Raw genomic sequence first — 18,504 nt, forward strand, 5'->3', positions numbered from 1 at the left:
AGATGGGGACAGGGATGGGACACATCCTACTTATACTTTGTTTTTCCTTGGTCCTAATGTGGTGAGACTTTTTCATGATAGAATGTCTTTATTACAAAATCTCAGCACTAAAAGCACAGAGTGATTGGAGGTCTCTAGAGCCCACACCTGCTCAACCTAAAGAAGTTTTAGCAGTCCTTTGATGAGCATTTACATAAAAGTTTGCCCACTGCACCTAGTTTATTTTCAACTGTGGCATGCCCTGGAGACCTGTATGAAGGTTTAAAGACAGCATAGACCTGTGCTTCCAGAAGAGCATAAGCATACAAATCACACAGGACTCTTATTAAAACACAAGTCCTGGATCAGTATGTACAGGGTAGAGCCTGAGATTCTGCATTTCTAACAGTCTCCTCAGTGATGTCCAATGCTTCTGGTCCAAGAATGACACTTTGAGTAGGAAGTCTTGAGGCCAATGCCCTACAAAATGTCACCCATTAGATGGATAATACCCACAAACTGATCTGCAAGAGAGAAATACATAAATTGAGAATAAGCATCTGCGAACTTTTTTTTAAATTTTATTTTATTATGTTTATGTTAGTCGCCATACAATACATCATTTGTTTTTGATGTAGTGATCCATGCTTCATTGTTTTTGTATAACACCCAGTGCTCCATGCAGTACGTGCCCTCCTTAATATTAATACCCATCACCAGGCTAATCCATCCCCCCAGCCCCTCCCCTCTAATACCCTCAGTTTGTTTCTCAGAGTCCATAGTCTCTCATGGTTCATCTCTCCCTCCGATTCCCCCTTCATTTTTCCCTTCCTTCTCCTAATGTCCTCCATACTATTCCTTATGTTCCACAAATAAGTGAAACCATATGATAATTGACTTTCTCTGCTTGGCTTATTTCACATAGCATAATCTCCTCCAGTCCCATCCATGTTGCTGTACAAGTTGGGTATTCATCCTTTCTGATGGCTGAGTAATATTCCATTGTATATATGGACCACATCTTCTTTATCCATTCATCTGTTGAAGAGCATCTCGACTCTTTCCACAGTTTGGCTATTGTGGACATTGCTGCTATGAACATTGGGGTGCATATGGCCCTTCTTTTCACTACATCTGTGTCTTTGGGGTAAATACCAGTAGTGCAATTGCTGGGTCATAGGGTAGCAATGTAGACATTGCCACAGCATACAAGTGCATGAACAGTGTACTCTGTCTCATATAACAAGATAGAAACCACAAGTGTCAGTCTGCAAAGGATTAGGAATAAAAATACCTTCCCACAAATGGTTTGAGAAACTCTTAGAGCAGTGGTTCTTGACTGGAAATGATTTTGTCCCCCCAAACATTTGGAAATGTCTGGAGATACTTTTTTTTTTGTCACAACTGAGGGAGAGGGAGAGGATACTAGTATCTCGTACACAGAGACCAGAGATGATGCTAAACATCCTACAATGCACAGGATACCCCCCGAAAAAAAAAAAAAAGATACAGCCCAAATCGTCAATAGCACTGAAGTTGAGAAACCCTGCCTCTAGGGCATCCTACAGAATCAGGGCTGAACCCTTTCTTTCTGGGACTCTACCAGGTTTAGACCTAGGTTCTGTTGGAAACAAACTACCACACTTTAAAGTCCAAAGTGGCCCTGGTATTCAAGGAATCTCCAATAGCACTATCATGACAATATCTTGAGAGTTCACTCTCCATTGCAGAGAGGGCTCCACCTTTTTGCTGTAACTCATATTTGATTGCAAAATCCAGTAACTTCCCCCTTGGGAATATCATGTTATTTCTTTAACTCTAAATGCCTTCAATTGTATGATACACCATTATATTATGTAAAAATAAATAAAAAAGTGCTTCTGATTAAAATGTTGATACCAACTTGCCTATCTGCAAACTCTAGTTTTGTATAGTAACTGAAGAGTTCTTTTAGACAAACTGGCAGATGTCACTCTTGTGCATGCATGAACAGGGAATATGTGTGAAATAGACTGGTGGGGGCATTCCTAGCACTTCTTTACATTCATAAACTGGACTCCTGTGAGCTATTTCTTGACTCCAATTCACCGAGATCTATCTTGTTCAATGCAGTATTGTTCTTTATGTCATCAAGATTGATGGCGACACAGCACTTTTAAAAAACTCTATAAAACCAATTCAAAGCTGGTCTTGCTGGGCTCTTAAGTTAGGCTTTGCAATGATTAGAGCTAGCTTACTTTTGATTGCCACCTGAACAATGTTGGTAAATATATCCAGTTCAGTGCCTTCCCATAACCACTTGGTTCGTAGTGGTTAAAAGACCCCTCTACTAATACTTCTGGGGATTATTCCTAAACTACTACCCTCATTCTACAAGTTTTGGTACCGGCATGTTTGCTGCTCCCACATGCACAGGCAATGCGTCCTGTATCACTGTTCCCGCCTTACTAACGGCACCTGGCAGATGCAATTGATTAGAAGACTTAGTCTATTTCAGAGAAATGGGGGATGGGGGGTGGGGGGTGGGTGGGGAATGCTCATCTTAGAACAAGAGAAGTACAATTGTTATAAAACCATAAACATTCTCTGAGATATTTTCATGGAATTGTGGATCATTCCATGGCCAAAAGCCTCCTTTAACTAAAAAGTATTTTCCTGAATGAGAAAAATAATGATATACTTTTTAATATAAAACAACAGTGGGAAGGGAATAATGGAGCATATTATTTAGGTCAGTAAGCCAAAATCTTTTTTCTTTGATTATTTTCCTCCTAGGAAATTGGTGTTAATGGGTACAGAAGAACAGAAATAGCAGCATGTAATAAAATGCTACCCTTTCTATGTTTGCTCTATTAACAAAAACGCGAGTGAAAAACTTGACAGATTCAGAATAAATTTCCCTTAGATTCTGTTAGCCTGAGCATGTGGAAATCATGTGTTTCTGCATCACAATTAACCTTAAATGAACAATCTGAGGAGGTTTGTTTTCCATGAGCCTACTAATTCTTTGGCTGCAAAACACTCTAAAATCAAGTTTTAAATGCTGTTTCTAGTTGCTACTATTTTCTGCTTCCACCCCGGCCAAGTTTTGCTGAAACATTTTAGTGACATTGATTGCTTCAAGAAGATTCCTTTTGGGATTCTTTTTCCTTAGCAAACATAATTTCTGAATTAAAAACCTAACTCTAACTTTGCTCTCTCCATAGGAGGATTCAACGAGTACCCACCACCAGTGCTTGAGAATGCCTGTAGACTCATCTCAAGAGGAGAAGCTTATCAAAATAGTGATCTTCTGTGAGTTAGGAATCTCTTCTATTTATAAGCGACTGTTAATTGACTGATGGGTGTATAATTGCTGATGGCAGGTTATTAGGTTGAGGAAGCTAATAAGGTCTCTCAAGTAAAGTCTTCCCATGTATTCCATTTTCTGTAGCAGAAGCTTCACAGCAAGGATGCTTTATGGATTGATGTTTCTATAGCATCCTCATGAACTGTATTACAATTCTGCCTTTCAGTTCATGGTTTCCTGAGCAGTTCCCACATTGAAATCTATCCCAGAATAGAACCCACAATATAGCCTTAGCCACTGCAACCTCACTTCCCATCTCTCTCCAGGATCAGAACTCAATTCTGGCCACAATGGACTCTTATCTGCCTTGTGTGAACAGTTGCTTCACCCTCCTTGGTCTTGGGTCACACCACTTGGAACCCTGTCCCTTCCAGTGAAAGCTTACCCAACGTCCATGGCCCTGACGGAAGCTATCTCCTCTTTGAAGCCCATTTTTACTTTGAAAATCGTTACTTTTGTGTACCTTCTTAACTTCTGTGGAGGCAGTTATTACAGTTTATCCCAATGTCTTGTCTCAGTGAAGTCTGGGGTTACATACAATTCATTGTTTCATCCCCCACAAAAGATAGCATAAAAGATCCCACCATGTAATTGCACATATAAGTATTTTTTCTTAAAATTGTATCCTAAGTAACAATATAAATAATCTGAATAAATTCTTGAACCTAAACAGAATGAGTGGCCCATTTGGTTTCTCTCTGCTTCTCTGTATTTCCCCAAGCTTGGATCCCTAACTGCAGCCTTGCAAAAAACCCAGATTTAAGCCCGTAATTACTTCTTCTTCTCAGATTGCAATTAAACAAAGAGCTTCTCAGTATAGATAAGGTCTCTTACACACATCCAGAAGCACAATGGCAAGATGAAGCGTGCTCAGAATTCATTCAAGTACATATTCCTATAATGTCAGATTTCATTCACTTGGCAGTTTAGCAAGGAAGTGTCAGCTGCCAACACCTGAAGAACAATATGGCACTGATGTCATGTGAAGCAATATTTCCCAGCATTGAATAGGTCATAAATTCATTTAAAGGCAAATCAATTCTTACAGAACTGCAGACAAAATATAATGTTATTCAGATACATACAAACATAAATATAGCTGCAAATACTCTGTTTATAGTTCTTGTGCAACTATCAGACTAAAATAAATGTGCATCGAATCCATGCAAACTCAGCAAAATACAAATTTAAAACACTAATTTAATAATGGATGATTATGCTTTGCCAAAATACAATTCCTGAAAACTGAAAAAATGTGGTAAAAGAAATGTAAAATATGATGCATGTTGCAGAGGTATGCCTGCTTTCAGGCTGCCTACTCTGTCGCATGATGCCTTAATTCCTCACCGCTGTCTTCTCCTGTATTCTTGCAGAATTGTCATTCATATTGTGTGTCATATCATTTGGCTTTAGCTTTGTGTGAATGTATTATTCATGTATTATGTCTGACTTTTTTCCCTTTCCTCATTAACTCCCAACAGTTAAAGTAATATTGCCAGGTGCCAAATACTAGTATCAAATACAAATATGAACATGGACATTGAATGACATAAAGGTGCATAAATAGAACAAAAATAAGAATCAACTTATATTGACTATGTTTTCTAACATCGTCTAAATAAAAACACATTCTCAAATTATCACAGAGAATTCTTAAACTCCTAAAAATATAAATGTAGACACCATTTTAAGAGATCTGATGTCAATGAGATAAGTTTTGTATAATCTTATTCTTCTCAGAACAGTTCTCGATTTCTGTTTTCTCTGTTTTCTATGGGGAGTGACATCAATCTGAGAGATTGTATGGTTGTTCCAAATAACCTATGATCGAGTTTCCTGTCATTTATCTAAAACTCTGTGGCAAATCAGACTCAATTTATTCCAAAATAATAGTTATTAGGCTATAAGCAGATGAGGGAAAAGGAAGGCTAAATGGGAATTGTTTATTTGTCAGTTTATTCTTTTTAATAATAACAAATCTTAATAATTTTATTGAAAGGAATTTAGATATTTACCACTTGGTTTTTTTTCTAAGAAATGATTAAGTAACTATATCAAATTGTTGAGATATTTTATTTGCATTCCCCAAAGCTACCAAGATTCATCTCAAACTTTTGTTTTTATCTGCTAGATTTACTCCTGAGCCATATGAGATTTCTTCAGGAGAGAACAGCTTCATTGGCCAGGAATTAAGTGCTGGGAAAGACTCCTCCTTCTTGTGGGAGGACAATGGAAGTAACCATTTGGTTTACATACCAAGCCACATGCTCATGCCACAAGAATTAGCGATCACATATGAAAAAGGTCAGGATTCTGAAGAAATTGCAAGTTTAACTTCTGGTAAGGAAACAAAAAGTTATGATGGAATTTTTAAATAACGGGGTCTTCGTCTTCTTTTTGTTTTAAAGATTTTATTTATTTATTTGACAGAGAGAGAGAGAAACAGCAAGAAAGGGAACACAAGCAGGGACAGAGGGAGAGGGAGAAGCAGGTTTCCCACAGAGCAGGGAGCCCGATGTGGGACTCGATCCCAGGACCTTGGGATCATGACCTGAGCTGAAGGCAGACACTTAATGACTGAGCCACCCAGGTGCCCCTAGGTCCTCGTCTTTTAATACTAGCAGAGAATCAAGTAAATGAAGGCTGTTCTCTAAGGCAAATTTTTTCAAGTTCAAGGTGGTAGCTACAGCCACTGCTTTTGTTGAAAATGAAGGTTTACATGGTGATAGGCACCACTGAGATGACCAGTGATATGAGCTCTAAGAAATGTCCCTGATGTTCTCACCAGGCTTAAGATTTCTCTAGAAGGTTAGTGTGATGTAGAAGGAAACAATACAGAGAACATCGGAGCAAAGGACGGATTAAAATCACTTTAAAAGCTGGCTGGACCAGTGCCTCGGACTCTGTGATTGCATGAGAAGGTATGGTATTTTTGAGGTACTTGGAAATGAGAGAGCACAGACCGTCCCTCTGCCCTGCTCTCTACATTTGAATGGCAAAGCAAGAATACCTTCTGGCAGAATTTAATAGGTTTCAAACAAATCAGATACATAGGATTTTTGTCTGTGTTTTCATTAAAAGGGAGGACATTCTAAATAGACTTCAACCATTTCCAGCTATGCATGTAGAGGCTTCCAAAATGCTCATTTCGCCAGAATAACAGCATTGAAAGCATTATGTCTGAAGTATCATGTAAGTTGTTAGATGATGCAAGTTTAAAAGAAAAAGGGGCCAATTTCATGCCAGTTATTCCTAAGAATGAATCACATTCATTCTCAGCAACTTCCTTGGATAAATACCTTTTCTTTTCCTTGGGTTCAACACTCACATCCCCACACTGTCCCCCTATTTATGAAAGACCAATATTTGCACTTTCACTTTAAAACCACTGACTTTTCAAAGCTAGAATTAATAATAAAAAAGTCAATCATTAGTTGAAAATAGGCTTAAAAAAAGACGTTAATGCAGTAAAACGAAATGTCTGTAGTACCACGGCATCAAGGTATTCATTGTGTATATCTTTTAGTTAAACAATTTTTATTATCATATAGACATAGCTTAAAGAAGAGAATAAGATATTTCTTCTTTTGGGTGTTCATTTCAATGTTATGGTACAGGAATTTATTATGGTTTGGTTTAAAAAGAAAAAAAAAAACGTTGTTTGGCAGGGTTAGAATACCAAATTATCAATTGTGATTATTTTGTTAGAGGTAAGCATCCTAAAGTCTAATAACTCAGAAATGTGAATCTTTTTGGGAAAAGACAGATATGATTGGATATTTAAGAAAAAAAGAAAGAGGGGCACCTGGGTGGCTCAGTCGTTAAGCGTCTGCTTTCGGCTCGGGTCATGATCCCAGGGTCCTGGGATCGAGCCCCGCATCTGTCTCCCTGCTCAGCGGGAGGCCTGCTTCTCCCTCTCCCACTCCCTCTGCTTGTGTCCCCTCTCTCTATTAAATAAATAAATAAAATCTAAAAAAAAGAAAAAGAAAGAAAAATAATTCATCTTTGTTGCCATTTTTAACAACCATTGTTTAGTAATAATAGAAAGACTTTTTTTCATTTGGTTTACCAGATGTTGGGGAATCAAGATGCTTGTAGCCAGGGGAAGGTTTATTTTGGCTGAAGAAATCATTGTACATGGCTCTACTAAGAAAAAAATGTAGATTATTAGTTGCCCCTCTCCACTTCATTTCTCCTGCGGTGGGTTGAAGTGTGCTGGGAGTTCCCTGGAGGATTATGTAATGTTGTGGTAGCCTGCAAACAGTGTGAGTCTCAGACTTAAGGATAATAGATATTTTTTATCCTCTAAAATAAATCTGAGTTTCACATCACAAGTGTTGTCTAGGGATTTTGTGCTATTCCTTCCTTCCTTCCTTCCTTCCTTCCTTCCTTCCTTCCTTCTTTCCTTCCTCCCTCCCTCCCTCCCTCCCTCCCTCCCTCCCTTCCTTCCTTCCTTCCTTCCTTCCTTCCTTCCTTCCTTCCTTCCTTCCTTTCTCATCTTTAGCCAGTTGCCAAAACCTACTGAGGACTTTCTATATAATGTGCCATCCTCATGGAGAGTACATTGTGTGGTTCAGATATTTTATTCCAGTTGCTAAGAGATGAACTTTGATTAGTTCCAGATGTATTGCACAAATAAAATGTTGATAACTTGCATAAGCACCTCCATATGCCGTGCCTGTTCCTCATTTGTAATGTGATTCTTATGGCTGAGGGCTGATCTTTCTGCCCTTGGAACTGAGAGTCCTGGGGAAAAGTCAGGAATCTAAACCTAAAGAAATGTATAGTTTCCAGAGTTCTGTGGGCTGGTAATGAGTTGTGTATCTTCCACGAGAAGCACAATCACTATCTCTCTATCTATGCCTCTCCCTCTGCTTCTTACTACCTGCTCTGATTTCCAAGTTCGTCTTCAATCCATCACCTTCCCTGGCCCTCTCCAATCCTTATAGCAGCTGAAGGACAGTCTGTATCAGAATCACCTGCAAGTCCTTCATAATTGCGGGTTGCTAAGCCCTCCTCAGAATCACTACTTCATATTTAGGGGTGTGAGTGGTAAGGAAAAGGCTAGAAACTTCAAAACCACCATAGGTGATTTTTGTATGTCTGCAAATTTGAGATCCACTATCCCAGGGATTCTCAAAATCTGGTCCCTGCATCAGCAGTACCAGCAGCATCAGCAGAAACTGGGAACTTATTAAAATGCAGCTTCTCAGCACACATCCCAGCCCAACCAAATCAGAAACTCTAGAGCTGGGGCTCAGCAATCTGAGTTTTAACAAGCAGCAAAGGTGGTTCTAATAGAGGTTGTGTTTTAAGAACCACTGCTCAATCCTACCACTTTGGCATGCCGGATTTGCTCTGCGATTCTCAATGGAGCTGAAAGAAATTGAGTACCTAGTACCACAGAACAGAAGTGGGAATTGCTATTTCCAAAGGATTCCAGGTGAACTGCATTATAATTTTATTTTACTCATCTAAAACCACTGAACAGTCATGCTTCCCTCCATCCAACATCTAAAAACACCACTTTTTAAGATCTAAATATATAGAGATAATATCATGAATTTTGACCACAACATGTGCAATATAAAAATTCTTTGGAAAATTCAGTCCTTCTTAATTACTTACCAATGGAATACACATAGTTCTCTGGAATTATGTAATGAAAAATGGGTGGTTTAATTCTAATTAAGTTGCAACTGTTGACCCAGTGACAAGCCTAGCACTTTCATCAAAGATACTAGGTTAACCAATATTTAAGATATAATTAGTTGACTTTCAATATTAAAGGACAAGATAATTTGTATTGAAATGTTAAATACCAACACAAACTCAGCCTGAGGCTCACTCATAGCTTTAAGGGGGTCTCAGGCCATAGGATAACATCATTTCAATGAATTTCACTCAGAAATGGGAAGTAACACCTCTCCCTTTCAACTAGCCTGGAATTGTGCTTTGGGGAATTTACAGAGGCTCTGTTTTACATTTTTTATTTTTCTAACCTTAATCTGATTCTGATCTGCAAATCAGCTTTTTTTTTTTTTTTTAAACCAATATGTCTTTTAACTTTGATTCAATCACAGGGTATTAGAGCTGGAAAGGTATTTAGTGATCACCTCTTGCAAATTCACCTGGGGGTAATTGCACTCTACCCACCCTGGGAGACATATTGCAATGTCTGGAGACAGTTTTTGTTGTCACACCTGGGAGGTGCTACTGGCATTTAATGGACAGAGGCCACAGATGCTGCTAAACATCCTACAATGCCCAGGACCTTCCCCTCACAACAAAGAACTATCCTGTCAAACTGTCAATAGTGGGAGAAACCCAGTTTTAGAAGAAACTTCATGCCTGCAAGTTCATTCAGGAAGATTCATAATGGGGACTCACAATTCCTACACCCTGTCCACTATTTCCCCGTTATACTGTCAAGATTCTGCTAATTTTTAAAAAATTATAAAAGTACTATCATATATAAAATTTGAATACAAAGAATCTCAAATCAAATAATTGAGCAAAAGCTATTTGTAGTGTGGAATATATTCTTTGGTTTTTCCATTGGTCTATAGGTTTACATCATTTCATTCAATTGGATATCCTGCTTTTCAGATCATATTATGTCATACATTGTACGTATTGCTGCAAGCTTGCTTCATACTGATTTTCTGTATCTCATAATGTTACTTTCAATGAATGAATTTATTTATCTCATTGAACACTTAGCTTGTTTCTAATTTTTGCTGTCATGTATTGAATTTGAATATATTATCTTGACTTCTGCTAAATTCAAATCTGTCCTGGACTTAAGTGCAGCGGAATTGGCTTCTGAGTCACCTGTGGAAGACCAGTTGAATGTCCTACTTTCATTTCAGTATACATTCTAAAGAGGAGGTCAGTAATAAAATTGTGGTCATATCTGAATTTTAATGACATGTTTCATGAACTCTTTAGGAAATTGCAACCACCTTGATGTTCTCTGGGGAATAAACTGAGTTTCCTGATTTTTTTTTTTTTTAAACTATAGACTGAGGTTGTTGCATTTACTTTTACTTGGGAATTTATTATATTGTAATTACAGTTTTGGTTGTCTTCCATGAAGGTTTTGCAGTGGACAAAACTGATGCAACATGATTGTTTGGCGTATGTGGACTATTTGAATTCAAATGAGGTTTCTGTATGTCTCAAGCAATCATTTATTGCAAGTGATAAAGCAGTGTTCTAGAATACTAGTGACATTTTTTTTCATGTGGACCCCTTTCTTATGGAATAAAACTTGGATACTTGTAGTAATTGGGTGATAGTGGTGGTGTTAGAGGGGGTTGTGATGACCGTGTTGGTGCTAGTTGCAGTGATAGTGAAGACAGTGGTGGTGAAGGTGTTAGCTGTTGCTGATGGTGGTGGTAAAGGTGTGTGGTAGAGATGTTGGTGGCAGCGATACTGTTTATGGTGGAGATGGAGGTAGGGGTATGAGAGTGAGGTAGTGATGATCGTGGTGGTGATACTGGTAGTGGTGGGGAGGTGATGGTGGTGGGAACAGTGGTGGAGGTGTGAGGGTGGGATGGTAGTAGTGGGGGGGTGGTCGAGATGAAGGTGACAGTGACAGCCCCCATTGAGGGCTTACCATGTGAAAACACTGGGCATTTTTGTGGATTTTCCATGGTTATTCAGATGTTCTTTCATGTAGCAAATATGTATTGGCTCCTGTTCTGAGTTAAGCCCTGAGTTAGTCTCTTTGGGGGCTTGGAGTGCTTTTTTGTTTTTTGTTTTCTTGTTTTTTAAAGACTCAGACAGAGGCCCTGTCTTCAAGGAGCTTTTGGTCTGACAGAGTATATTCTGTGTGTACAAAAAAATGCATAACACGAGTCAGAAAGTATTCAGTTTAATTAAAAGTGCAGATGGAATGCTTTGGGGGCCAATATGTATTCCCTGCAGTGCAATTCTCAAAGCACCATATGCACTGTCTCACTTGATGATTGAACAATGTGTGAGGAATAATCATAACCACAGAATCTACTGCTTACTTAGCACAACTCTGTGCCAGGCCAATGCTAAGAACTTTATACACATGATTTCATTTAATCTTTACCAAAAAGTCTATCATCATCATTATTATTATTATTTTATTACATTTTGTATTTTTTTAAAGATTTTATTTATTTAGAGTGTGCACATGCGAGCAGGAGGAGGGGCAAATGGAGCGGGAGAGAAAGCATCTTAAGCAGACTCCTTGCTGAGTACAGAGCCTGACACTGGGCTCGATCTCACGACCCTGAAATCATGACCTGAGCTAAAATCTAGAGTCAGACACTCAACTGACTGAGCCACCCAGGCACCCCTACATTTTGTATCTTACAGATAAAGACACTGATGCAAAGGTTAAGAGCTTCAAGCTCTTAGCTTTAAGTGGTAGAGCCAGGACTTAAACCCATGCCCACTAACTTTTAACTATGTATGCCATGTTGCCTGGTGATGGCATTGTCTGCATTTACAGATGAAATTAATCCAGTTGCCAAATTTCAGAATAAGTTCAATCACATCATCATTTGGGAGAATTATTTTTAAATAATTTCAGTAGTGCAATTTTATTTCAAAAATTTAATTTCATTAAAAAAAATTCCTGCTTATAAACTCATCCAGAGGCTAAAATGCCAGAATAAACTGGCTTTATAAACTGCTTATAAATTCATCCAGAAGCCAGAGCACAGAATAACACCATAAAGACCAAAATGCTAGATCTGGATAGCTTGGGTCTAAATAATTCCTAAGGCATGTGTCACTTTTTCTCAGTATGCTGGTACCTTCTGCAGACTTGTTTCAGAGTGTGAAGTAGACTGCAAGAGTGAGCCTTTCAGACTAAGTGCCACCTAGAAAGTCTAGGTCAAGAAAAATATTTATTCTACGTCTTTGGGGGAAGAGGATGAATCTATGTTAAGACAGTCTCTTCTACTTGTTTAGGCAAATGGGGGAAAGAGGACCTCATACAATAAAAGAAGGGAATTTTAAATATGTCTGTATTTCCCTTTGCATAAAATTCTTGTGCCTCCCTCCCTTGCTGCCCCAGCTTAGAGCCTGGCCAGTGACCTCAGCAGACAGGAGGGAGGACAGGCCTGGGATGGCATCGTTAAATGGAGAGGTACATAAATTATTGCCAACTCCTCTGTAGTTAAACATTCACAAACACAGCAGAATGAGTTTTCTCATTTCTGAGAGCATGTGCGCATATGTGCATGTGCAAGTTGTCTTCCACTAATACCTGTTGACTGCATTTTTTTCTTATGGAAATTCTCATTTGTGAAATATAGTAACATGGGCAGGATTTTCAGATGTCTGGGACTTTTCTATTTGTTTATCTCCCTCTAAAAATTATATTTGTGGAGTACTTAGGATATGTTAGGCACTGTGCAAAATTTATTTAATTATCTAAAAAACTTTATTAGGTTTTATTAGTTTATTATTACTGTTTTTTACATAATGAAACTTAAGTATGGAGGGACACAGGGTCGCAGAGGTAACAAATGGCAGAGACAGGACTCAAACAAACTCCAAATGTTCTGCTCATGACTGCTGCTCTACAATGCCTAGAGAAAAAAAAAATTGCAAATTTTATTTAATTCATATGGTTGCCTACTTTTGGAAGAAAACTTCCTCTAGTGGCTTCACTCAGAAGGAATAGCAACTGACCAAGAACCTCATTTTTCACACCAGGTCCCAGGGCCTTTGGTGAAGTGGTTAATATGTCCCTTAATGTGTGCTCTACCCTCATATCTGAGGACCAGTTCTTCTGAAGGAGTTACATGAGTGGGGCTCAAATCCTTCCTCTACCACTTAGAAGCTGTCATTTCTTGGCCAAGTAATTTTCTCTCTCCAAGCTTCTGCTTGCTCATCTGTAAAAGGGGAATGATGGTAATTCCACCCTCATAGTGCCCTGTGGAAGGTTAAATGAGAGAAGACATGCACAGAGCTGAGCATAAGACCTAAGTGAACTGAATGCTCAATCAAATACTCAGACAGTGGAAAAGCAGGAAAAAAAACATTGCCAACCTCATGGGAAGTCTTATAAAACAAGGTTAATTTAATCTACAGTTCATGTGGATAGAAATAGATATGTAAGGTAGCCCCAGTTGTACACGTGGCTTGCCTATGAAGAACACATGGCTAATTTTGGCCCCTGGACAAATTCCAAAGCAGATTACTGGATAACTCATGCATATCTTGAGGTTTACCACAAACGCCATGTAAGGCAGCATAGCTACTCTACAGCATACGTAATCCCAGTCCAAATGGCTCAGGTCTTATAGATTCTCCTTTCTGTCTAAGTTCCTTTTCTACCCCCACTTCTCCCTAAAGTTACTGGAGCACACATCGTATTGTGGCTTAAATGTTGGCCAAAGTTAGGCTAATCGCTGAGGCCGCTTCCCTGGAAATCTAGCTGGATCCCTCATTCCTTCCAAGCCTCCTCCACAATAAAATGAACCAGCCTTTCCTCCTCCGCCATTCTGAGGAAATTCTTCCATAGACTTGAAGATGGAAATTTGGCTCCCTGACATTTCCAGAAAATACACAGCATTGCTGTGAGCTATGGATATATTGTGTCCACACTCCTGCCAGGTTTTCTTGAGAGAAAATATTTTTGAAGGCCGACTCTCCCTAAGTACGATGAATTTTGACTCAAAGTAGAATAATCATGCTTCATGTTTGACTAATTTTAGAGTTTCAAACCATAAGAATCTACATTTAGCTTCTTGATTCTCATGCTAATCCTGTAAGTAGGAAGAGAGCCTATTTTTACAGATTTTGTGGGCGAAAATATGCCTCCTTAGAAAATAATTCTTCAGGGTACTTTGGAAAAGGATGGAGATTTTGCTCAGTTATAAAGAGAAAATTGGGGGAAAATCAGTAATCTTTTTGATATGGGCATGCATGAAAAAATATTTCACTATCATAAGTCAATCCTCCTCTTCTATCAGAACATTTATGAAATACTTTTCCTCATGCTTTAACCAAGTGTGTTGATTGTTCTTCTTAAAGAAGCCAAAATACTGTAGTTGGAAAACAAAGGTCCTAATGACAGAGCAGGTAGTGGTTAGTCATCTCCAAGACTGTAAACTTCCACATGACAGAAGTGTCCATTTGACTGACCTTCACAGCCTAATACACTATAGCCAAGAACTCTAGAAGTGTTTTTGATGGTGATGTTTTAGGGCTAAAGTATGTTACATAGCAGTCACAGCAAGGAAGAATATGACATAAATGCTTTTGTCTGCACTTCCAATTTCATATTTAATAGTTTAATCACGGGCTTTTATCTTGATAAACAATTCCAAGAATTTAAAACTAGGTTCCTGGTGGGGAATGGGAAGCCCACAAATTTTATACCTGCTTGTGAAATGCAAAATCTTGTCAATTACTACAAATGTATTGATAAAGGAAGAATCTGGTATATAAATGATGAGTTCTTAGTCCTTTTGTGAGAAGGAAGAGAACATAGGAACATCTCAAACAAAATGGCCAGATCTCACCTATTAGATAAATATTTGTATCTCTACACACCAACACACATGAAACAATAGTTTTCAAGACAATGGACATCAGGAAATGAAAGACTGATCCCTGAGAGACAAAAACAAATGAAGTAAAACCTATGATTGCTCCAGCTTACTGCTATGGGGCAGGAAGAAGGAATTGGGGTGAAGCCCAATGCACTCCTTGAGATGAGGAGACAGAGATGAGAATCCAGGGAGACCAAAGTGGTAAGAGTTCCCAGGACAAAATGCCAGAGAGGAGAGAGCTGCACAGACAGAGAACACCAGAGATATGCAAAGGGTCCCCTCAATTATTCAGCAGAGTGGTGAGGGCACATGCATGTGATGAAATGCCCTGAGCCTGGGGGAAGAACCATCAGAAAAGATTACAGAATAGTTCCAGTTGCTCACAGAGGGCCAGGAACAGTGCCTTTTCTTGCCAGAAAGCCTGGAAAAACTCATAATTCATAGAGTATTGGAAAGAAAACTCAGGGAGGTCTTGTCTCAGTAGGGGGAATAATTAGTCTTAAATTAAGCACTGCTCTAGACTAGCCAAACAAATCATAATAGCAAGACCTAAAAGGAACAAATAGTTTTCATGTAACATGAATATTTGTAGTAATACACAAGTATTCCACATCCAAAAAGGAAAATTTCACAATATTTGGAACACAAAGAAGCATAAAAACATGACCATAATCAAGAGCATAATCACTCTAAAACAAACGAGAACTGACACAGATGTTAAAATTAACAAAGATATTAAAACAGTTATTATAACTATATCTCATATGTGAAAAAGTAGAGACATGGAAGATACAAAAAAAAAAGATTCAAATAGAATTTGTAGAGATAAAAGTTGCAATGTCTAGGATGAACAATATACTGGATGGGATTAATAGCAAATTAGATTTGGTAAAAGAAAAAATCAGTGAACTTGAAGATGTAGTAATGGAATTATCCAAAATAAAACTCAGGGAGAAAAAGGATTTTTTTTAAAAATGAAAAGAGCATCAGAGTTCTAATACCTTCTCTCAATACTTGGTAGCAGACCAGCAGGAAGACAGTAGTCTTGAGCCACACTAGCAACTAACCTCACCTAATGGATATTTATAGAACACTCCACACAACAACAGAATACATATTCTTTTCAGTACACATGAACACTTACCAAGATAGACCATATTGTGGGCCATAAAGCAATTCTCAAAATTTTAAGAGATTGAAGTCACACTAACTGTATTTTCTGACCAAAACAGAATTAAATTAAAAATCAATAGCAGAAAGATCTTCAAAAAATCCCTAAGTATTTGGAAACTAAATAAGATGCTTCTAAAAAAAATCCATGGTCAAAGAGGAAATCGAAAGGAAAATTAGAAAGTATCTTGAATGAAAATAAAATCACAATATGCCAGAATTTGTGAGATTCCACTAATGCAGTACCTAGGTCATCTATAGCATTAAATTCCTATGTTGGTAAAGAAGAAAGTTTTCAAATCAATGACTTCAACTTTCACCTTAAGAAATCAGAAAAAGGAGAACCCTGGGTAAGCAGCAGAAGAAAGGAATTAAAATTAAAGTGGAACTCAATGAAATGGAAAAGAGAAAATCAGTAAAACCAAAAGCTGTTTCTTTGAGAATATCAATAAAATCAATAAACCTATAGTCAAAGTCACCAAGAAAAAAAAGAAGAACTACTAATATCAGGAATGAGAGAGGAAACAAATACTAAAAGGGCAATCAGAGAATATGATAAATAATTTTTTTGCCTATAAATTAGCTTGGGTGAAATAGACAAATTTCTTGCAATTCACAAATTACCAGAGCTCATTCAAGAAGTAATCTAAATAGCCCTAAACCTATTAAAGAAATTGAATTTGTAGTTCAAAATTTCCCATACAGAAAACTCTAAGCCAAAATGACTTCACTGGTAAATTCAACAAAACACCTAAGGAAGAAATAATATCAATTGTACACAAACTCTTATAGAAATCAAAGAGGAAGGAATTCTTTTTTTTTATTTTTATTCATTACACCATTAGTTTTTGGCCAAGGAACACATCATTACATCACCATACATTACATCATTAGTTTTTGATGTAGTGTTCCATAATTCATTGTTTGTGCATAACACCCAGTGCTCCACGCAGAACGTGCCCTCTTTAATACCCATCACCAGGCTAACCCATCCCGCCCCCCCCGAACCCCCAGTTTGTTTTTCAGAGTCCAAAGAGGAAGGAATTCTTTCCAGCTCATTCTCTAAGGTCAGATTACCATGATAGCAAAACCAGACAAAGACTTTACGTGAAAATGAAACTGTACTCCAATATTCCTTATAAACATAGCTGTAAAAATTCTAAACAAAATTTTAAGTAAATCAAATCCAATAATATTACCTTGATTGTCATAATCATTACACAAGGTGTAGTGATATCAAAACACCACATTGTACACCTTACAATTTTTACATAACTTTTGTCAAAAAAATTCAACAATAGATAAAAAAAATAATGTGGAGTTTACCCTAGAAATTCAGAATTATTTGAGCTACAAACATGTAATGGAGCGTTTGCCCTGTTAATAACATTATCTATGGTGGTTTTTTTTTTTGCATTCTATTTTATTATTAAGGTTTTATGACATTAATACAGGTTAATTAATTCATTTGTGGGAATTATGAGGAGTAAATAAAGTAATAAATATACAGCATGAATAATGGGGTTGAGCACAAATGGGGATCAATAAATTTTTGCCAGTTAAAAATCTACTTCTTGCTTGATTAGGTTTATAGACACACTTCTTTCACAGAAAAAAGAACATTGGCCACCTACTTCCTGTCTTTCTGAGCTGGCATTTCCTGTTGTGGCTTCACTGACCAGTCACCATCCACATGATTGTGGACATGGTTTTATGATCCCTTAGGCTTAGAGCAGTGCTACTTAAAGTCTGATCTACAGCAAGATAAGGCATTAGCATCAGAATGTAAATCAGGGCACTGTTTCCTTCATTGAGAAAGTCTTGCTACCAAAAAAAAAAAAAAAAAAATAGCCAAACTAAACAGTGTGCTTAGTAATGTTGATGACTTACAACATGGTGCAAGCTCCTTATTTTGTCCTGGGCCAATAAACTGTTTGCAGACTGGCACCTTAAGTACCAACATCTTAGAGTTTTTAAGGTCTTACACAGAGTTTGGATTCTAAAGTCAGCATTTATACTTGTTCTCATGACATCATACTATGGTACATATTTTGAAAAAGGTATATGTGTTTGTGACATCAACAAATATGACTTTGACATATATACTTTTAGGGCCACTGCATAATAATTAGATCTCATGCAAATGTGTACTTCAAATTTTGTAATCATGTGGAGTGCACTAAAAATAGTTATATGTTTCTCATCTTACATATGAAAATAGCTAGAGGATCAATCAGTCCTTTGACAAAGATCTGAAATAGGCTAAGAAATATGTTTCTTTTCACATGACAGCACCTGTTGAATGCCAGTGGTTTCCCATGCAGTGTGTAGAGACATGTTTAGAGAATGCATCTGGGAACAAGTACTGTAATTAACTTATGTTGTCTGCCATGGTTATGGGAATAAAGCATGGCAAAATCCCAAGATGTGTATTGGTCATCCTTGGCTAGGAGTTCC

At 37.7% G+C, this 18,504-nt stretch overlaps 1 protein-coding gene across 1 annotated transcript in view; it reads left to right on the top strand.

The window, feature by feature from the left end:
* The window catches only part of COL6A5 (collagen type VI alpha 5 chain), a 157,919-nt gene that overhangs the window by 119,268 nt on the left and 20,147 nt on the right, over positions 1-18,504 (top strand). Inside the window, 2 exon segments of the mRNA XM_027584713.2 lie at positions 3,186-3,273; positions 5,460-5,668. Coding sequence (XP_027440514.2) covers positions 3,186-3,273; positions 5,460-5,668 — 297 coding nt within the window.

The sequence above is a fragment of the Zalophus californianus genome, chromosome 1, assembly GCF_009762305.2.
Source record: "Zalophus californianus isolate mZalCal1 chromosome 1, mZalCal1.pri.v2, whole genome shotgun sequence".
NCBI classification, from domain to species: Eukaryota; Metazoa; Chordata; class Mammalia; order Carnivora; family Otariidae; genus Zalophus; species Zalophus californianus.